Raw genomic sequence first — 23,269 nt, 5'->3', positions numbered from 1 at the left:
GTAGGGTGAGTGGACTGTTTCAATTAGCTTGTGATTCCACAGTTCTGTTGCCACTGTGTACCCCCATCATTGGGGAACCTGTAGATTCTGCCAGAGCACTCACCACACTATGGGCTTCATCCCCATGAGCCTACTTTTAAGGGTGTTTTGACATAGCGCCACCACACTGTTGAACACCATGTTACTATTAACACTGCATGACACCAGTTGGTTGCAGTTTTTTAGGCGATATCTATGATAGTTGTGTCATCAAGATGTTGTTTAACATGTATGTTTGTCCCCCTGTGTTTTTTCTTTTACAGGCGTTGTACCTCACCTTCACTAGTAACCACTTATTAGGGTGCTGTACGTGTGGTAAGTGCCCCACTAGTCGCTACCACTACCAATAAGTGTGTGAATCACCTGGTCCTGAAGAATTGCGGTTACATTTAACCAATGCAAGAAACATGTTGACCACACATTACTATAGCGTAAAACAGTCATCTTAATTGGAGTATTACGCACGTTATTGTTTTTAATTAAGAGTGGGTCCCCTTTCATGTAATAAACTTTGTTACTTAGAATTCCCACTACTTACTTTTAACACACCTCTTCCACACACACTTTTTCACTTTAGGGCCCTCACCTGCACTCACCTACCGGCATTTAAGGAATAAAGATCTCCACTAAAAGGCGCCATTAAGGTCGCCGATCGGGGATTGCAGCGCCGCCCCGATTCGGAGCAGACCTGATGATGAAACTTGACATCTGGGCCACGTGCTGACTATATATGACAGCTAGTCTGCCGGATGTGTGAGGGTCTTTTTCCTTAAGGAGGATTCTCCTCCTGACGTTGTGGACTCATACATTTTTCTTCTCACCATTAGCTCTCTTGAGGAACTGTACAATAAACTGATGGTCTCCGTCTCAGTAAAAGATATAGCCTTAAACCTTAGCAGTAGGCCAGAAACACACGGTCATTAAACTCAGGAGCCCAGACACTGTTAACCCACTGTATTAAACCTCACAGCCCAGCAGCAGACTGGGGCTCCAATGTCATTAACCTGGGACCTCAGACCCCTAGCAACAAGCTACAATACACCATCATTAAAACAAGGCATCACTCTGGCAGGAGGCCACAACCCCACTGCAATTAAATTGAGGGATCGAAACACCAGCAAGGTGTAACCTACTATCATAAAAGGGAACCGAACATTATGTTATGAGGATTTCTAAAGAGCACTTGCCACCTGGGAGGGGATCCAGGCACTAAGCAGGTGAGTAGGAGCAGGGTTAGTTGAAGAGCCAGGTCTTGAGCTTCTTGTGGAATTCAAGGAGTGAGGGTGAGGCCCTGATGTTCCATGTCTTGGCAGCCATGTGAGAAAACGAACGCCCACTGGCTCTGCGTCCGTGTGTGCGGGGAGTGCTTGCAAGGGAGAGCGACGCTGAGCGCAGTTGTCTGATGGGTTGGCAGAAGTGTAGTCGGTGGTGGAGGTAGGGCGGCCCTATGTTGTGGAGTGCTTTGTATGTGTGGATGAGAAGTGGCAGCGTTTCTGGGTAGTATGGTAAGGCAATGGAGTTTCCTGATGCGAGGCGTGATTGCAGTGTGGTGTGCAAGGCCGAAGATGAGCTTGGTGGTGGCATTATGGATGGTCTGGAGTCTGTGGAGTATGTGGGTAGAGATTCTGGCAGAGAGCGCGTTACCTCAATCCAGTCTGCTCGAGATGAGGGGTCGTCAAGTGGCCTTAGTAGCAGGTAAGAGATCTAGTGTGATTAAATTTAAAGGTGTCTAGAATTGTAGAATCGACCATTATGTAAAGCTTGGTGGAGTAGAGCCTTAGCCTCTGGCCAGAGCTATGCCGGTCTAAAAACGGAGGGCTCCAAATACAGACAGGAGGCTAGAATTCAATGTCATTTAACTGAGGGCCCCGGATTTACCCTGCTGAGATTCATAGTACGCCAACAGAATGTGTGACATAGTATGATTATTAGGGCATTGCGTAAAACAGCAGCTTTAGTGAAAGGATCAGATAGCGAAGGCAAGTGCCACTTTATCACACACCTCTATGGCTGTTCTTGGATTAAAATACACAAAGGCATGCAGTTAATCTATAAATACCATCCTGCAGCTTTAAATACAGATGGAGGTGGCTTCCACAACATATTGAGCAGAGCTATGGGTGAGTGGCAATTTAACTGAGTTACACGTGGTAGAAAATAACTTTCTAAAGGTCTCTGTTCAAGCTAGGCCCAGGTACTCCGCTAATAGTCCTATACTTGGAGCTACTTATTGCTAACATCTCCGATTTCACTGCACTAAGGCCTGTGCTGTATTGGATATGGTTCCAACGGAATCCTCAGGCTGTCGTTTACGTAAATTCTATAGTAGAGATGTAAAATTATGGAGGAGTGAGGGAGATTGGCTGTCATATATTAATAAATCTTTAGTAGCTTTGCAACTAGATGACCTTTAGAATAATCCCACCCTAGTTAGAACAGGAACCGTATTGCTGCTCAAACTATAGGAAAGGATCTCTAGCACTGAAGTAGGTAGCCTGCTGTTACACTACCTTCAGCATAGGGTTTAATGTGGGTTTGAGCAATACCCGAATTTAATTTATCCTGAAATGAAGTGAACCTTATGCATCAAGTTTAGGATTGAGATGTTCTCAACCGAAGGATACCTTGTAAGACGCTGTAGACTTTGGGCTGGAAGCAAGTACTGAGGCTTTACCATTGGTGGCAAAAAGAGTCAATCATGCACCTTCTGCAATTTTGCCCAAAGACTGATACGAATGACTTTTTTGGGAGGGTGTCAATTGTAACAATTTTTGATGGTAACAATTCCAGTGCTTGTAAGGAAGTAACTGGCCCAATATGGACAATACTGGTACACAATGCGCCTCTGTTTTATTCCCTCTCTACAGATTTTGTTACAGCATTGGAATCTGTGTCGAACAAGAGCTATATACGTCAGGGCTTTCCTTTATTGGTTTCAATACCTGTCTGAATGACAGACTTGACCAGTGCAGTGGTGGACAAGGGTCTAGAGTCAGCCAATGGTGAAGCATCTGTGATGAAACTGATAGAATATTGTGCTAAGGTGAACAGAGTGTGAGGCAGTTGGTCGAGGGAGGCTGAGGAAACTAGAGCTAGTCAAAGCATAGAAGGGGCAGAGGCCGGAAGCCTCAGATATTGGAGGTAACTCCGAGAGAAGCCTTCGTACAAATAGACCCCAAAATAAATAATCACAATTTGAGCGTTACCCACGGGGAGTCTCCTGCTTATCCCGAGAAGAGACCCAAGTACCTAAAACCCCAAGTGTCTTTCCGTGATCCCATCTACCTTCCTCATTAGGATGGCTGTAGATCAGCAGTAGAGCCTGAGAAGTATTGTCCCACGGGAAATTTCATGATTTCAAACTTTAAACAGCATGTAGACAACAGAGTACACCTATGTTTGCTGGAAGCAAATCAGAGGATTGATTTGCTGTGTTTCTTCATAGGGTATTGGAGGTGTGTGAAAAGCATAGAGTTAAGAGACTTGGAAATTATCTACTAGCACATGCATACGACAAATTCTAAAGAGTCGAACGCAAGCACCAAAACTTGGTGATCAAGTTATGAAAGACCTGGAGGATACACAGTACGAGACACATTAAAACGGATGAGTGAGAGAGCACAAGGGACAAGTGGAATACAGAGAGTCTGGAAAATAGGATAAAATGCACCTTACGCAAGAGACTGAGTATACGAGAGAGAGAAACAGAACAGGCATGGAGAAAAAGCGCAACGGGTGAGAGGTAATGAAGAAAGATCGCCCCTATTATGAGAAAAAGACATTGCGGAGAAGCAGTATATACAGTGAGCGAAAATGCACAGACAATAAGGGAAAGCAAAAAAAGGGAGACCACACAACTCATGAGAACACACAAAAGAGACATCAGTAAGGATAATAGGACACCATAAACCATGAAAAAGAGTGAGACTGCAAAAGCAATGAGGTGAGAGGTACCACAGTAGAGGAAAGAGCACAAAGGATGAGAGGACAAAGTGGAAACCAGATGAGAGGGCACACTTAGAGTGACAAGTCAAAGAGGAGAAATGGAGCATAAAGAGGATCGAGACAGCACAGAGGATACTGATGGACACAACAAGATAAAAAAGTATAGACTCAGTACAAGTATTGGCTGAAGGAGAACAGAGGGCAAATCACACGTAGAGAGAAGCAACAGCAAAAGGAGAAACAGTACATATGAAGTTCATGAACTGTAAAGAAGCACATCCTTCAAAAGCAACACTAACAGAGTTGGGAATATTTACACCTTGAGTTGCAGTCCAAGTTTGTTGTCCCAATGTGGAATGCAATTAGGAAGCCAAGAAGGGATGCACTGTGTTAAATTTACCACTAAAGAATGGTTAGTATCCTTCGATCGCATGCTTTGTTATGCATTATCTTTGTGTGCATACAGAAAATAAACCCACCACAGAGTGCACCACTTGAAATTCGTAAAAGACCCTCACGGAGTCCGCCATTTGGTCCTTCAATGCTTTTCCAGAATCAAGTCTGGAGACAGCCATGAACGTGCCTTAGCAGAGAACCTCAGTCTCACCTCTGAACATAGGAAAAGCTGCATAATTTCCATTTTCAGGTCTAGCACAATTGTCGTCCAACAGCTCCCTGTTTCCAAAGAAGGTGCTGTTGGCCATTTTTGCTCCACCAGAGACCTGCAAGGTGTTCTCTTGGTTGAGGGCTTTGCCTCTTGTTAAGATAAAAACGTGCCGGTGGCTGGAACCAATATAGAGCTGGCCATCTCACAGGAGTTTACATTTTTGTGCCAATATTAGGACTTTTTAAGCTTGTTATGTCATCTGTATGCATCTGTGATTCCAGCTGCAATATACTTCTAAGTTTCTAACTGTCATCTAGGGTCACCAAGCAAGATTATGGCTTTAGCTATTCTGAAAAGAAGCAGAACCAAGCGGGATAATGAGTGGGATTAACGAAGCCTTTTAGATTTCTTATTTCTGCTCAGGAGTTTTGACATTCATTCATCAAGAAGATAGACAATTTTAATAAGAAAAGATCTACCTGCTGGGTCACAACCAACATGGCAACCGCGTGGTGACCGATCGAGATGGGGATGACTGCTAGTATGAGAAAAAGAATCTACCTGAGAATGCGCCATCCCAACCAATCACAATGCAGTTCCCATGACGATAAAGATTTAGAAGGTAGGTGCTAATCAGGCACTGAAAGCAACACATACACTGAAGTCAACCTTTTATCCAATGATTTTTGTACTTTTGGCTAAAATAAATTTTATGACAAACTGGGCCAATATCAGTATTTCTATGCACATCTTCCATCCTTTAAATTTGTACTTTTTATTAGAAATTTACAACGCGTTTTAGTTGATCTTGGAATCGTGTGACTATTGCTTTCAATTGCCTTCCTAGAAATAATGGAAATTTGCCATTGGTGTGCCCCAAAAACCAACACCATTATATAGGAAACACAAACCCAGAAACAAGGGTTGAAAGGTAGGTAGATGTAGGTTAAATGTGTATACCTTAGAGCAATATCGTGGCAAACTGTTGTGGCCAGCCAGCTAGAGGGAACAAAAAAGTCAAAGCAGTGATTGCAATTTCATGATGTTAATAAAATGTTTCATCTCAGAAAATGATTCCTTCATACTGCTCTGCTATAGGTGTAACACCTCAGCATACAGATGTTTGCTTTTTTGTTTTTTTTTTTGTAATTCTTAAATATTTTTACACAAAGTAACCATACTGAATGAAATAGGAAACGGGGAAAAAACAGAAAAAGGGGACGAATGAAAACAACATTAAATTCCAAATGCTTTAACACACACACATATATGTATATACAAATATATACACACACACACATATATACACACATATATTATATATATACACACACACATATATATACACACATATATACACACACCCTTAGTACCTTTTCTTTTGTATGTAAACAAGGGCTATTGTGGCTACATCATCGCATAGCTAAACTTACTAATATCAGGGAGTGCATTACTCTTAGAGGTCATTATGATGATCGTTTGACTAGCATTCGAGCCTTCGATAAAGATTGCTGTACTAACATTAAAGTATGACCCTAACTAGAATACCCTAAAATTATTAGCCAGTTGAGCAGCCAAGGCAACGAGTGTCTTGAATCTATGACTGCAGGGTAAGTGCTAAGATTTTATTAAGACATATGAGGTGGGCCACTTTCAACCCCAGGCCCCTCAATTATATGTACTCACTTCTGTTTCTAAGGTCTATTGACTAGTAGTGTTAAAACAAAATGTAATGTAAATATAAAATATGCTCAGTCTTTACTATTAAATTTACTCTTTTGGCCAACACCAGGTGAAAAGCAGACAAAACTAGTGCAAAGACAGATGCCAGCATTGGGTTTTGGTCCCCAAATATTAAGACCTGTACCTGTCAAGAGCTTCTCCCTGTAGAAAAAAGCGCTCAATTATTTGAGGTTCCACTGTACTTCAGAGAAAATGCCAGTAATGGAATATATGTGCTTTGATCATTTTGGAGAGGAAGCTTTCAACCCCTTTCTGCAGTCCAAATTTAAGCCATACTTGAAAAAGTGTGACATCCTCAAGTAAACCGAAAGCATCCAGGTTCCAGGGAATTCGAACGACAGAAAACAATTTTACAAAATGGTTAAACAGTAGGCAGTGCGCCTATACATCTCCCAGCACATGCCGTAAACAGGCAACTGCAAATCTCAGAGCAATACGACTTTAAGACATCCCCCATTAATTATAAAAAAGATGACATTCTCCAAATTAAATTTTCCTGTACAGTGACTTGAAATTGATCTCAGTTATTAATGGTCTATTATTTCAATGAGTAGAGATTCAATTTTAATACCATTCTGCACAAATAGCAGCTTTCCAGCCTACCTGTGACACTAAATGATTGCAGAATTATCATTTATTAGACGCGTTTCAACCAATCATAAATCACACGCAGAAATGTTATTTGCAGATCTGTAATTATTTCGTGTCATATTTTAAAACCTGTAGTAACTCTTCAGCTTTTGAAACCTATAGAGTTTTTCACTGCTACCGGCCTTCAGCATGTGGGAGCTGGGCCCACTCGCAGGGCGCGGACCTCCACAGGGGCGCTGGAGCTTCCGGCTGCGGTCTTCCTACGGCTTCAGTCCCAACAATAGGAGGTTTAAACACTTTCTGAAGGATGCTGGCGCCCTTGCCTGCTTTTGTTTATTTTTGTTTTTTGGCGCTTCTTAATCTTGCTCACCTAATCTTCCTCCCACTGGTTCCAAATTTTCAATACATAAGCAATTAGAGCGGACGAGGGGGCTCTACAATTGGTGTTGCCCAGGGCACTCTCTGATCACACAACTCCCTACGCGCTCTGCCTCTTTATCCCACTCTTCCATGTTTTTTCATCCCCGATTTCTCCCCGTGTCACTGGTTTGCATTAATTCTCTTATGCCTCCTCCTTTTCTGCCTATCTCTTTTTCTGGGCCAAAGTCTGATGATGAAAACGAAGTCCTTGTCCTAGCCCCCAAAAATAAGTGTCCATGCACCCCCCCCCCCTGAAATCACCAGCTCAAATTAAGCACTGCCTATAGCAGGTCTTCTGCTTTTTAAACCTATGCTACCATCTTCGGCTTTTGAAACCTATGGAATAGATGCTGGTTCTTCCCACAGTCAACCGTTCTCGATGTAATAGCCCTGATATGTTCAAGGCCACAAGAAATGGGGTAATTAGTTGTGAAGTATGTGAGTACTTCACACGTAATAAGCCTGCAATTGTCTTTTTACTGGGAACCAGGTACCTTATTGTAGCAATTGACTCTCTCAGGGTAGCTAAGCAGAGTAGTCCAAGGCCTATTCAGGGGAGGTGGTGTGGGCTATTAACCCCAACACAACGGTACACAACAACGGCACTCGATAAATCAGTCAGTGCTTTTCCTTATATAAAGGAAAAGTATTTTTGTTAAACACACTCTACTAAATACAATGCACTAATTTACAAATATATACATTCGGGTAGATTGAAGAACCTTTGGTGACATCCTTGTATAACATTATGCACCTAAGGGGTCCTGAACCTTATTACCAAAATAACCCCACCTACACTAGATTCAACATCACAATATAAAGGGGTCTCATTATAAATTAGGCCGGCCTACTGGCTTTGTCATGGTGTCAATACAGCAGTAAAAGCAGCCACATGAAATAAGTCACCAATGAATTACTAATATAGAATACATGTTCTGGCCCACCATTTAAGTCAATGGGGTTGGTACCAATAGTTAATAGCTTTCATCTTAGAGTAAAACTTTGAATTGTCAGCCATTACAATTTTCAATAAAGCACTACATTCAACACGTCCCTCACAGTCTCATTTCTTTTAATTGGACCACAACAGCAGCCTTAGGACAAACCTCAAGTGTTCCCCTCACTACAGAGTTCAAGAGCCAAAGTTCCAACTCCACAGGTGTTTTAAATTTAAAGTAAGCCTCTCCCAGGATCAGGGATTATACCCCTGGGAGAGGCAAGGTGTGTTTTTTTTTTAATCCTTTCTGGAGGGATGATGCGATCTATGCAACCCAGCACAGCACATTTCAACAAGACAGTTGGTGGTTCCTGGGGCCACAACAGGCAAAAATATTCCAATTGGTAACCCGTCTCAGGGGATTATGGGGTGCTTCATGCCCTGGGGCTAGCATACTGAATGAGAGGCTACCACCTTGTGCTGAGTAGCGTCTTTCCTTTTTGTTATTTTTTGTAAACTGGGCACCCTTGTTCCTTGTATGCGGCACCCAGCCTTTGGCTGCCAAGTGGGCAGTGCAGGGAGCCCACTCCTGCACTGCCTGGCTGGTTTCCCCGACACACACTGTGCAGCCATGAGAGCTGGCATACATTTTCGCCTGATCGTGCCCCATGAGTGGTATGGTGCACCCATCTCCCTCCAGACAAGGGAGCAGGAAGGGCACCAGTCATGCTCCCGGGGCTGCTGTTCTCCTGCTTCTGGTCCAGAGGGGGTGGGGTTCCAACGAACAAAGTTTAAATGCGTCAGACCCCGGGGACTGGGGTACCTGGTTCAGAGAGTGATTCTGGGAGAGGGCCTCATGTGTGCCCCCTCTCCTGGAGCAAATTAAAGATGCAGGTTTCAGTGACATGGTTTGCACAAGCTCACCACAGGGGAATTTCTTGAAATCGCCACAAAGCACCAGGCGTTTGATTCTCGCTTGGGCTCCCCTGTGGTACTGAGCTTTAAAAGTAGATCACCCCAAACCATAGATCTGAGTTTGATGATTCTGGGCTTGTTTTGCTCCTTGAGGCCAGCCCTAGCCACCAAGAGCATTTTCTTTAGGCCTCCTGGCACCCAAATCACATTTTGTTTGCAGGAAGATGGGTTTTCTGGCTACCTATGCCAGACCAGTCCTCTGTCTGCACACCGGAAATTCTTCTGCTTGGGGGGCATCTTTCACGGCCACACGCCACTAGGTATGCAGAACAACCTTCATGTCACACTCCCTAGGACCCAGGACCTTCTCGCAGTCTTGCAAGACACCTAGGTGTCAGCAGCAGAGTCAAGGGGCAGTCCACAAAATAATCCAGACGACCCATCCGGGTCCTTTTAGTAGACCCGTTTGCCCAACTGTTTCTCAGGGGACATAAGGAGGCCAGTGCTATCAGCCCTGGAGAGACCCATCCTGGCCCTGAGAGTCAGCTGGAGACAAAGTCCCAGTATTCATCCTTGCAGGGAATCTGGTGGCTTCTCCTTCCAGCTGGGCATCTTCTGTTATTGTCACTTCTACGTCCAGTGTCTTCTCAGCGGTCTCTCTCTTGTGCAGGGGATTTAAAGTAGAGGTGGAAAGTTCTAGAAACCAGGCACCCCGGGCCAATCCTAGTGTGCCAAATAACACCACTCCTGTCCCAAACCCTCCTGCACAGCATTCTGGAACAATCCAATATGGCAACTTCAAGTTGTTTGTGGAAAAAGATTCTCTGAGAGCCTCAGCTACATCCCTCACATAGCTGCCTGATCCTTTACCTTCCGGTGTATGGCTTTAGGGTTCTGGCTCTCTTCCTTTGTTTCTGTGGGTATACATGTGCATACATCTTCACAAATTGGGTGTGTGTGTCTTCCAAATGACATAGCAGATGCTGCTGCATCATTGCTCCTTTATTTCCTTTTATTTTTTAGTTGTACTTCACAGCTTCGTCAGATGTCATTAGCAAAGCCAATAAGTCCAAAAGGGAAGACCTATTGGCTCTGCCAATTCTTCATTAACGGATACGTATTGCCCATGTGACTGGGATGCCCAGCATCACTGTATATAAACTTATTTCACATGGATACCCTGAAATCTGGCATGTATCCGAGCCTCCTGAACATCAGGTTGGATTTCCGATTTGAATTCTCCTAAAGGATGTTAGCATTTTAAGAACTAAATCTCATTGCTGCTCTATAATGTTTTCAGCCCCAACTCTTATGAAAACTTGATGCAAGCTAGAGAAACTGTTAGCTTTTTGCTGTTGCTTGGGCTATTGCATTATGTTGATTCTGACTTTTAATATGCAGGGGGAAAAGGATTTTTCATTGTATTTTGAACAATCCCTTCACAGAGCTATCCATTCAGAGGAGGACAGGCAGATAAATCAGTAAAACACTTATGAATTTTTTTTATGTTTAGCAATTTGCTCTTCTTCAAAAAACCGGGATGATTTAAATAATTAAGTGTCCAACCTCAATAAAAATAAAGGTACAACCAAGACAAAATTGTGTTTGCTACAAAGAGTAAATTGCACAGCCAGTTGGATTCACTTTGTTATTTCAAGAGCACTGGGGATTTATGCTCCAATCTAAAGCATCGGCGACGGGTGCAGTTTTATTTGCGTCCTGTGTGCTTATTCCTTCTTAAATTACAATTTATGCAATGCACACTGCCTTACTTTAGCATATACATGGTTTTTCTTTAATAATTGATAATTGGAAGAAAAAAAAAAAAGGAGTACCATTAGTGATTAAAACAAAGTAAATAAAGTCAAGCATCTAAAAAAGAAAAGAAATAAATAAAAAAGCAGTGGAACCAAGGTCACCAGATTAACAAATAACACACTGTCCAATGTAGACCAAGGAGCACTGGATTCCCGCCAGGTTTTGCGGCTTGTCACTCAAGATTCACGTACATGCAATGAATCTAAGGCATTCATTTTAAGGGTCACAAGCATCATGATTCAGATGCACACAGGAGTTTTTACACACAATGAGATGACAAAATGTGTGAAAATTTCAGCATACAGCGGTTTTTTCCCCTGGAAATGGTTACATTTTTGTGGGGGAAAAACACCGCATATTAAGTTCTGCACCTCGGAAACGGAGGGAAAAAGTGCCATTATTACGTTAGCCCCCATTCTGAAGTGCAAAACTCGAAGTAGAGTAAATACTGCTTATTGAGGTATGTTCCAAATACCACAGTCCATTGAATAAGGCTATATATAGGAATCAAATGTCAGTAGCTATCCGGAAAATCTGACATGTCATTAAGCCTCCTGGACCTACGTTGGACATCCATGCTATGGATCCCATCAGTCCACCAAGTAAGGTGCAGAAAGTTTGAGGATTGTTGCGATTCAGCTGGGTGGCAGTTCTAGGTGACACTGCTGTGACTTCATCAAAATCTATATAGCCCAATTAATCTATAGCTCAATAAATCTTAAAGGAAACAAGCAGTTTGGAGCAAACAGAGAAGAACAAGGAAGAAGTTTGAAAACATAAGAGTTACATGAAACAATGAATCACGTGCTCAGTTGGGTTGGAGATCTTTATCCACAGCCAGATTTGCTTTTGTTACAAAGAGGAAAGCAAGGAGGACGCCAGGGTGAGCTGCTTAATTTTCTTATTTGGCCTTAGTCTTGGGCTCAACTGTAGGTGCTGCAGTGAGAATGGAGCAACGGATGCCCGGTTACTTACCGATAAGGTTCATTACTCCGAGTCTACGAGATCCCCGTCACAGTCTTGGTTCCCATCCCTCCCTCCCTGTGTTCGGCTTCATTGATTTTGGTGTACAGGATTTCCGGGTGTGAGGTCAGAGATTTTATATCCCACAGGTTGTGGGTGTGGCCTAGAGGGAAGAGATGAGAGCTGTATGTGTGTGTGTTTTTTTTAAAATTTGACTGAGGCTGAGGGGAGGAGCAGATACGCATAGATGAAAGGACTGTGACGGGGAGGTCGGACAAGGAGGTAATGGGTTGGTGAGCACTCAAGAGGCTTGTCCAAAGTTTAATGTATGCTATGAACCAGTGCTTAATTTCTGCCGTTCATTGCAGGTGGTGTGAACCCGGGCTAATTTATTGGGAATGATATTTTTCATTGCCAGCCTCTCACCCAAAGCAAGAAAGAGGGGGGGGGGGGGGGCAGAAAAGGGATGAAACGGATGAAAATTAACTATCAAGAGTGAGATAAAGAAAGCGGAAGTAAAGGGTAGTGAAAGCAAAACGCGCAAGATGGAATCAATGCTATGCGGAGATTTTATTCAGCAACTACTGCATTCAGAAGCGCAGCTGACAGGCTCCTGCATGTGTTTTTTATTTATATATTACAAATTAAGTCCACTCACACACTAAGAAAAAGTGCAATCTGTAACAGCTGTGAAAAATACGCAGGCAGCAAGGTGCTGATGGCAGAACGTCATGAGGAGAAGAAAGGGCTGTGTGGGCGGTGTCACAAACAGCGCGAGACTGTGAAGTAAGGTTTGGCACGAGACGCCTGCGCGGAAAGACACGTGGAATATTTCCAGTTATAATCTCAGCATGGCCGAAGGAGAGGAGACGTTCCCAATTAGAGCGGTCTCTCTCTCTTCACACATAATGTACACGCTATATGCAGAAGGCGATGAAAAATGCATAATGTGAGCTGAACAAGAGTTTGAAATCTGCGAAAAGTTGAGCATCTGACCCAGAAACGTATTTGCACCAAACTTAATGTGCTGACTTCAAAATTCACAGAGTTGCTGATTTCCATACTTCAAGCACAACGATGCAAGTTATTTTAAATTTGCTAGAATTCTCTTCACCATGGCCCTTAACGCAACAATTATGTGAATACTGAAGAAAATCTTGCGCAATAACTTCCAATTCAAGTCACTGCACGATACGGGACCCGCATACCTCAATCACCAGCTTCACTTCCACCAAACCACCAGGCAGCTTCGATCAGCTCCACTCTCACTCATGCACACACACCCGGCATCCACAGAAGCAAAACAGGAAGTCGATCAATCTCCCATCAAGCCGCCAAATTCTGGAATGGCCTCCTCCTCACTTCTTGAATGCCACAAGAAACTGAAGAACTGCGTTTTCAATTCTTCTTCTTCTTCGGGGACCATGGAGACTGCCTTTGCTCAGGACCAGCCTCACCACACACCTACTCAGCGCCTAGATTCCCTCCTGGGTGACAAGTAGCACTCTACAAATCCAAATTACATAACAAAATAATGGATCCTCTTGCTAAAAGTATAGTTTCAGGGCATATCTTTCGACTCATCCCTTCCCCAACGTCACAGTTGGTACTGCTCAATTACACATTTTAGAGCACTAAATGCGGGGCTACACTGCAAAGACTTCAGTATAAGGTGGGAAAACCATTACTAAATCTTTGGAAACATTACCATCTAAACTAGCCTCAAGTCTCGATAGCACTCTGCTGGCTCGCGGGGAAATCCAAGTAAAAAATCCTCTGCACCATCCACAAGGCCTAATGGAGCCACGGGCCCAGCTACTTTCAAAATGTGGGAGTTTTCACAATGAGGTGATCAGAAAATGACTTTTGAAGATACTCCACAGCAGGACCGCTAGATCCTAGACAACAGGATGAAGTTCTTCATTCATCTCTGGTTCCCATCATCTGTCGAAGGACATGGCATTAAATGTGTTACCTTCTGTTGACCCTGAAGGTGAATCTTCTCTAACGCCCAACCATTACACTTGGTATTTTATTCTAACCAACCTCTAAAAAATGAGCTCACAAATCTATATTAAATGCTATATCTTCAGAGAAGAATGGTCAGAATGTTACACACCCTTTATATGGTCTGGCTTGAAAGAGCAGCTGTTACCAGACAATTACGTGCGAATCACCAGCTTTGGCTCTGCCCACATGTTAGAAGCCAGGAGTACATGTTTTGATCAAGCAAAAGCTGTGTGGATGCACAAAATAGTGCCTGCCATCCACACAGCTATGATATTTGTTTCAATTCATCCAGATGCCTAATCTTGAACATTAGAGGCACACATGACATTGTAATGATTTTAAAGTGTCTCAGATAACTAAATGATTTGTTATTTTTCTCTGGCAGCAAAACAATTGGGAGGAGAGCAGCAAGTTAACCTCCATGGATTTTAAGGCTGGCTTGACAGTGCAACTGTGACCTGACCTTTTAACCTACACCAATATTATTCTATAGTTATTTGCTTCCACATATATACATATTTATTCCCAGGCTATCTACTTGTAATGCTTCACATTATCATACACAATTGTTCTAAAGCCAGACCAATTGCCATTGCTAATGCTTGTTGAGAGGTGTGTATGTGTGTATATATACTGCAAATCACAATGTCCAATACTGGAACTACAGCTCAGGTGCAAAGACCTGTACATAATGCAAAAACATCACATTTTAATCCCTGCAGGGCTACATCAAATATTCATTTTTCGGAGTGTGCTAGGATGAGAACTAATTAACACCTTTTAGTACTGAGAAACGTTACGGAACCTAAAGATGCAATGATATGATCTTTCATTTTTAACAGTTCATCATATCACACGTCTGCAGCTTCTAAATTTTCCGACTAATTTAATTACCAAACTTCCCTTATCTCAAACAGATAGAAGGCAAAGTTGGCCTTACTGAGATACGAACTCGAGACCTGCATGTTTCATTGCTAACTTTTCAAGTCACTGAACTAAATTCATCTGCCACCACAGCATTGGCGGAGGGGGGGCGGAGCATCGCCCCACCGCTTGGCTCAGAGCCAGCAAATGAAAAATAAAACCATGTTCTAGCATCATTTGATTTTTCATTTGCTGGCTCTGAGCCAGCTTGTGCAGGGAAGGGCGGGGTGTGGCAGGGGGAAGAGGGGTGCCATGTGCACTCACTCCCTAAGTGTGTATATGAATTTGACTGGCTGTCTCAAGCTGACCAAAACACACATGTGCACTTAGGTTTCTCCAGCTTGATTGCATTGAACAGCCGGGCTGGAGAAACCCCCAGAGACTCCCTGGTCTGAGCACAAGCATCTTTCCAGGCCGCTCAGGTAAATCCCCCTGTGGCTCTAATAGTATGAGAGCAGCGCAGGAATTGCACAGGGAGTTTGTGATGCTGCCTCAGTGTTTGCTGGGACCAGGAAGGACAAGGCGCGACGTGGGAGGCAGGCGGCAGCACCATGTAAGTGTTTATTTTTTTATTATTAAATCCCCCTCACTCCCCTTCCAGTGCTCCCAGCACCCACCTCAATCCACCCTACCACCTCTTCACTGTGGTGACTGCCACTGCGCCACTAAAGATAAGGTATTATGCATTCTTTAAGGAATGTACGCAGTCAATACATATTTTTAGGTCTCGGCTAGCGAAGGCTACGCTTGCGCAGTCTCGCTCGCGAGATTTAATGACTTGGAGTAGGGGGCTTTAACCTGCCCCTCTTCTCTCCTCTTCTCCATTGGCTGGCCTCTGAAATGCTGGTCAGCCATTGGAGAAGAGGTTTGTCTCTCCAAAGAAGCCCCGTCCTTTTGCGATTCGGGGGCGTGTTTTTTCGATTCTTTCGCTCCTCTGCCTCAGCCAATGGCAAGAGGAGAGAAAAAGAAAAACACGCCCCGAATCCGAAAACGCCACTGCGTTTCTCTGGGGCATTTCTGCTTCACCTCGGAGAAAGGCGGCGGTGTTAATGGCGTCCTCTCCCCCTGCTGTCGGCTCCCGTGTTCGGCTTCTGATATACTGCAGGTGCGGGTCGGGCAAGACCGTGCAGTCCCGGAGGCTCAAAGCCCGTGCAGTCCCGGAGGCTCAGACACCGTGCAGTCCCGGAGGCTCAGACACCGTCCTCGGACGTCACTGGAATGTGCAGCGCGCGCCAAGACCTCCGCAGCCAAGAAAGACAAGAACCCGCGCGGGTCTGCTGCTCCCACAGCCTCCGGAGGAGCGCTCGGTGGAGCAGGAACGGCGGGAATCAATGCAGCCATGGGAACCAGCTGACTTGGAGAATGGAGCCATGGGAACCACGCTGACTCCGGTAACAGAATGCTAATGCTAATATAGGTCAAAGCTCCATAGCTGAAATTGCGATCAAACTCCATGGTACTTAATTGCATAGACCTCGACCACATGGAAGGCTGGGTTGAGCAGTCAGGAGTGCAATCTGTGACCAGTGCTGACCACCGAAGACCACCAAGGTGCATGCGCATCAACCTATAGACCTACCATTCGAGCCGTGACACGCAAACTGCACAGAGCTCACTGCAATAGGTGCAGTGCAATTTATACCTTTGATTGCTGCCTGTGACCCGTGGGATACACCGCTCACCGCAGTAGACCCGTTCATTTGATTTGAAGAGTATGTATAATTCAGGGTTCGATGGAGTCGTCACCTGCCGATTACACACAGATATCCATAGCAGATGGATTAACGTGTTCTGCCCTTGTATACCTTGTTTAGAGTTTTCTTATTACCTTCAAATTGGATCAATATATTTTGTACGGCTGGCGCATTAGTTCACCAAGCAATTTTATTTTGACTGAAGGCTGCGACTTTGAGGCTACACAGCGACCTTTGCATCTGGTGGCGTGGGGCCACGATCTCCGCATTACTCAGAGATGTACGCAGGTGGTGCGTTAGCCCGTTTAGCTGTCTTCGTCATCTTTGGACTGCACAGAATATATAAACAGTGGGTGCGTTAACTCCGTTAGCTACTGGTGGGAAACGGTCATTTGTAAATTACAAACAATTATCAGCAGCGATTACTCAACGCACTGAGCTATCTTACACCTAACCGATAACGAATAAGTCGTTGTAGTGTTTGCGTTTTACATGGAGGGGCTTGTGTGGGTCAGCTTTGCAAGCCTCTCTCTAGGGGGGAGCTGATAGCCAAGAATTGTCATGCAGAGTTTGGGGAGCCGCGAAACCCCATTTTGCGCTGTTCAATTATACTGCGTCAACACCCTTCTATGGTCCGTGTATGCATTGTGCTGCTTTATCGAGAAGGATGATGTGTACCATGGGTCTAGAGCCAAACCGGTGCAGAATGTGACAGGGCGTCTACCCTTGAGTGTAAACAGGAGGGAGAGGGGATGTGACAGGCACACTCGTTTCTTCGCTGAATCTCAAATGGAACTAGCACAAGAGATGTTTTTTTTCTGAGGAAAACTTCTCGTAGACCTTGTGCCATAAAATGATACCAAAGCGGTGTCCCGCTGTAATCCAGGCCGCAGCAGCTGGCTCTGATATCCAAACAGCCTCTGGCACATGACATCACTCTCTGGGAGTATATGATACCAGCTACGCAGTGACTTACTCATGTCAGCCGTAAATGTTTGCATTGTGAATGTGCAAAATGTGGCCGGAAGTGACGGAAATGGACTAAAAGGACCTTACTCTGTGGCGAGCCTGGGAGGCTGAGGTGTAATTTTAGAAAGTCATTTTCTCTTGAAACCGTCATTGAATGCTCAGAGCATCCCCAAGCAAATGCAGTGGAGACAAAACATGTCAGTAATCTCACAGAGGACTGGGGCACTCACATTGGAGCAATACTACTATGTAAGCGAGTTTAAAGTTTAACGTTCAATCCCTTGAATGGTCTGTACTTACACAATAAGCAATAAAGATAAACTCGGTGTTTCCCGCAATGCTTGTCTACTGCTGGGCATTAGGTTTCTGAGTTTTCTAGAACACGACTCCTACGTCTCCGCTCAGGGCTGGCCTTTAGCATGGGCGAGCTGGGCCCCGGCCCAGGGCGCCAATATTCCAAGGGGCGCACGGAGCTGTGTGTATTAATGTAATGCTAACAGCAGCAGCCATGTCGTCTTACTCCAGCCATATCCGAGTCCCTGTCCCTGCGTGCTCTTTTCTGTCTGGTTTGCCAGTAAGCGGTTTAAATCTTTCATTCTCATACCGTGTGCATTGCTCCATGTACCGCGACCCTCATCCCTCCCCAGAGAGCGCTTCACCCTCGCCCTCCCGGCTCTTATGCACCACCGTGGCCCTGCAACTGTCCGCACCTTTATGCCACCATGCTAAACGGCCCCCCTTCCCCGACCCACCGATCCCCCAGCCCCCCTCCCACCCTCACCTCACACCATGTGGCTCTGTGTGGGGGTGGCTCTGTGTGTGTGTGTGTGGGGGTGGCTGTGTGTGTGTGGGGGTGGCTCTGTGTGTGTGGGGGGCTGAGTGTGTGTGGGGGGCTCGGTGTGTGTGGGGGAGGGTCTGTGTGTGGGGGAGGGTCTGTGTGTGGGTGGGTGGCTCTGTGTGTGTGGCTCTGTGTGTGTAGGTGGCTCTATCCGTGGTGGGTCTGTGTGTGGGTAACCCTGTGTGTGTGTGTAGGTGGCTCTATGGGTGGCTCTATTTGTGTGTGGGTTGCTCTATGTGAGTGGCTCTGTGTGGGTGGCTCTGTGTGTGTGGGTGGCTTTGGGTGTGTGGCTCTGTGTGTGGGTGCAAATGCAATAGGTCTCGCATTTGAGAGTGATTAAGCTATTGACATTGTAAATAACAATGCTGTTTCTTTAAATGTTTTAAAAACAAAAACATAAACAAAATAATGTCATGAGCAATGCCAATAGCTTTAACTGTAACAATGCCGAGACCATTGCATTGTAAATGCTTGTTTAATGTTCTTGTGAAACATAGCTTGCCTATTCAGTGTGTTAGAGAAAGAATATTACTTGCATCTCTCCCTTCGGCTCAGACCCCTGATCCCCTGCACCACCTGATGATTTCCTAACCCCATTCAGTGCCTAGCCCACCAGCCCACCTGCCCACCCCGCGTATGCCCATCAGCATCCCACGCTCTTTGACCTTCCCTAGTCTGCTCCTCTGGGCCTCTGCCTGCATATGCTCGTTGCAAACGTTTCTTGCCCTGCAGGGAGAACTGGGTACAAGGGTGGTTTGCAGGCGCATGGGCTGAAAGCTGCCAGCCTAGCCTCAGATGACTAGGACACATGCCGGGGAGGGGAAGTTTTGGATGTGTGCGACTTGGCAGAGCAGGGGGACAAGAGAACGGTGATGCAGGCTTATAGCGCCACCTGCAACAGTGCCTACACCCAGCCATCCTCGTGGGAAAATATATTTAAAAAAAGAGAACTGCAAAACTTTTGAACCCAATGATGCTGTGCGCCACTAACTCCAAACTTAAAACTGCTATGTCTTAGGTGCTGTACATTCACGTTGCATTTCATCACAACACATGGTATCTGCATACAGAAAAAACAGAAGTACTGTTACAAACGCATAACGGCAAAGCCAACAGGTCTGGCTTGCATATTGAGTCGGTATTAAAATATTAAAAGAAACAAAAAAAATGCTTTGCTTATACAATGTATTTATTAGAGAAGGAATTTAATGTGTGTTTCAGTTTACAACGCGTCACTACATTGGAGGCAAATGATTTGCCAGCCAATAGCATGAGCTGAAAGAGAGACACGATCCTATATATTACAGAATTGGTAACCGTGGGAGCTGCAGACATCTGTGCTGTCAAGTCAGATCTAAAAACGGTCACGAGGGCCTGCAATTTCATGATTTGAGATCCTCCACTTAATTTTAACTGTAAAAACTTCAGCCTCTTGAACACTCTGCAGCTACCCATGGTGCTTTGCAATCCCAAGGATAACACTCACCCTAAACACCTCTGTGGATGCAGTAGCTCCCACCTTTTGTCAAAGTTGTTTCGGGTCATAGCTTGGGAACCGCTTTCATACGGGAGCTTGTTTTTCACCAGGAATACAATTAAGAGTGTGTCAGACTGAACAACTAACCAGTGCCACCGTGTGTCACACGAGATCGGCTCCCTTCACATGGGCACCAGGTGGAGAGCCGATAGCACATGGCTGAAGGACAGGTGAGGGCAGCTGTAGACAATGCACCGAGTCGATTTGTCGATTTGCAGCTTGTATTTAGAGGCTGTGAGCAAACAATACCCATTAAGTGTCTCGAAAAACACCAAGGACATCGATCGAAACCCCAGCAAGCATTTAATTTTTTTGGCAGGGGGAATAATAGGGCAGAAGTGCTTCTCAGGCAGCTCTTGGCATGAAGCCACCCCCTTCTCACACACATAATTCTTCTTTTTTTTTTAAGTTGGCAAGTCTGGTGTTCATTAATGAGCTATTGTTCTCAGAATTATCCTTTGACTGGACATTAGTCTCCACTGGCTGTGATAATGTAGCGTTATGTTGTACCCAGCACCCACCTTCGTGCCAGCTTCCCTGGAGCAACGCCCTCAATTTCTCAACAGCAACTACCACTGGAGAGTCAAAATAGCTACGAAGTCATGCATTTGGCTGAAGTGCCTAACGGCATGGTGATCGCTCCCACCCTTACTTCATTTTGTACCGTCTGTCTGATCTCATATCATTTGTGCTTTGCTTTCTGAAGAAGCTCTCTGCGTTTGCAATAAAGAGGTATGGACCAGTGGCAGGAACCTTGGTTGCAGTGGCCCTCAAGTCCGGCACGGAGCCTGTAACTGTGGAGTCAACCTAGATGCTGAGAGAAGGAAGAGGTTGCAGACTGCATGCGGAAGAGGACCTGGCCCAGGCTTAACAGACTCAAAGCCCAGTTGACAAAGCTAGGCTGAGAAGGCCTTGCTTGAGAGGAAACAGAGGTTCAATAGCAGGGTACCACTCGACCATCTGGCCACTGTGACCCAGAATCAGGAACACCAACAATAAGAACGGATAAATGTAGAAGAGCCCCTTGTAGAGGATGCCTGCCTAGCAAGATACTTTGGGAAACGTCCTTCAAACTGAAGCCGGAATCCTTTACAGCGTCGGCAAAAGAACGCATGCGTCTTAAGTACGCATTCGTTCAGCACGCACGTCGTTATAACGACTTGCCTACTGGGGGGCACATTGGTGGAATGGTGTTGGAATTAAAGTCCAGCACATTCCCTACTGTTGTGCATACTGGAGTTGGAATAGTAAAATAACCTATTCCAAAATCCAATGCCCCCCTAAGGCATGTCGTTCTAACAACTTACGTGCTGAACGAATGCGTACTAAAGAAACATTCGTTCTAATGACGGCGCTGTGAAGGCACAGTGTGATCCCGGCTTGCAGAATACCGTCACACATTCTATATTTTACCTCCTATGTCTGCCTCCTACAACCCAGAACTTGGTAAACTGGACTCGTGTCTCTTCAGTGTGTGAGCACGAACCGCGGAATAAGGAATTCCAGTGAGAGCCTTTACCCCATCTCATCTGGTGGAGGAGATGTGGGGTCAGTTAGCTCTTCAGGGTGGCAGGTTTGTTTGTGGGATTTGGGTTGCTTACAACAACACTCTGTAGCATTAGCCCTTGCGACTCTACTTCGCTACATTTAGCTGGAAATCAGCAGGAATACAGTTGTTGCAATTCGCCCTTGAAGTCATGGTTGCTAAGAAACGGGGTCTGTATTACAAGTGACATGCACAGACTTCCTTTCATCTGTTAGTGAACTACAGTTTAAGGCTATTCCAGTAAAGGCCAGCGCAGTGCTCTGTCGCCCTGGGCTATGCAGAGAAAATAAGGCATACACTCTGCATTTCCGCACTGCTAGCACTTTTAACCATTTCAACAGTACGTCAGGCCCTGAAACTCCTGTTGTAAATGATAGTTAATTATTTATTTGAGAACTGCCCTATAACCGATGGCTGCGACACGATCTGTAGTAAATACCCGACACCTTGTTTATCCGTTGCAAGCCAAGCAGCCTTCACACTGAACAATATGGACAGCGCACAGCATCCCAGTCATAACTGCTCTCTACAATACAAACAACTGAATCTGGGACACGGATGGGCACCTCGTGCAAACAAAGGACTATTTGTCCTCAATTGGAAAGCCTGGATTTCATCTATTGATAGAGCATGAGTCCACCTTTTGTGTACAGAGCATTCCAAGTAAGTGGAAGACCATATACTTAGTGTGATGCGGTACATGCTGACCCTCATCATAAAGTTCATGGTGTTGTTCCGTACTTGCAAGTCTGTGATGCAAATGGTGATGTCAAATCAGGAGGTTGTGTTGTGGCTAGAGAGAGGGCTGGCCCACAACGGTTAGAGCATGTGAAGAGTGCCAGGCTGCTTCAGATGCTGTGGTTGCCTTGTGCTCGAACGTGGTGCAGCAGATGGCATTTAAGGATACGTCATATAAGGAGGTGGCTATAGATGTGTCCTCCTTGGACCAGGCCCCTCTACCTTTCCTCAGGCCTTGCAGAGAGTCCATCTGTGTTCAGTCTGCAATACGATCCTGCTGTAGTCTTAGGTCTAGTTCAACATCTGGTTCTTGGTTCGGCTGGGTGGTTGAAGCTTCAGACAATGTACCTTTAAAATGAGGGAGGAGAAGAGGAAAGTGTAAAGGGGCTTCCAACCCCACCTCTAAGCGATACTCCCCCATACCCCCCTAAGCACGCTGCAAATTTCGGCAAGCACTGTTCAGTCGCCTGTGTCGGACAGGTGCCAGAGAATCCCTCCTATGCTGTATATAAGACTTCATCAGGCATCTCAAGGGTCTCTTCGCATTGGGATCATCCTTGTACCAAGGGAATCATTCTGCTAGCAGAAGGCATTGCCATTGTACACATCCAGATAGCCTCAAGTGCCCAGGTACAACTATTGCATGTAAGCTTCAGCATCATTTGCCTGCCTACAGCATTCTCATGACAAACTGCAATCATCACAAAATGTAACTGCTTGAGGCACGCTCTGAGAACCCCATGTTTAACCACCTTAATTTAACAATGACAAGAGCTACCAGCCCAGCCCAGGGTGTAAAATTGGGTGCAACCAACACTTCTAAAATGCCTGACTAATGCTTGCAACAGGCCTGTCCTTCTTAGGTCTTGCCTAAGACAGTGCATGCACTGTCTGTCACGAAAAATACTGTTATTTTACAGTGGCTTACAGCCCGTCCTTTGCTTACCACTTATTGGCTTCATTGTCACTCATTTTCTTGCTTCTCTTTTGTTATCTGTGAAGCATTTCTTTCTCTTCTCGTGTTTGTCCCGCCTC

The 23,269-nt window shown here is 45.1% G+C and overlaps 1 protein-coding gene across 2 annotated transcripts in view; it reads right to left on the bottom strand.

Moving 5' to 3' along the window:
- CCDC85C (coiled-coil domain containing 85C) overlaps nucleotides 1–23,269 on the bottom strand; it is a 288,288-nt gene that overhangs the window by 97,617 nt on the left and 167,402 nt on the right. The window contains exon 3 of one of the 2 annotated variants that reach the window (XM_085626416.1): nucleotides 5,552–5,590. The exons of the other annotated variant lie outside the window; for it this stretch is intronic. Coding sequence (XP_085482542.1) covers nucleotides 5,552–5,590 — 39 coding nt within the window. The remainder of the gene's footprint in view (nucleotides 1–5,551; nucleotides 5,591–23,269) is intronic. 2 annotated transcript variants of the gene reach the window in all.

This window comes from Triturus cristatus, chromosome 9 (genome assembly GCF_964204655.1).
Source record: "Triturus cristatus chromosome 9, aTriCri1.1, whole genome shotgun sequence".
In the NCBI taxonomy this organism is placed as follows: Eukaryota; Metazoa; Chordata; class Amphibia; order Caudata; family Salamandridae; genus Triturus; species Triturus cristatus.
The sequence above is the reverse complement of the archived record's forward strand: the minus strand, read 5'-3'. Positions and strand labels throughout refer to the sequence as shown.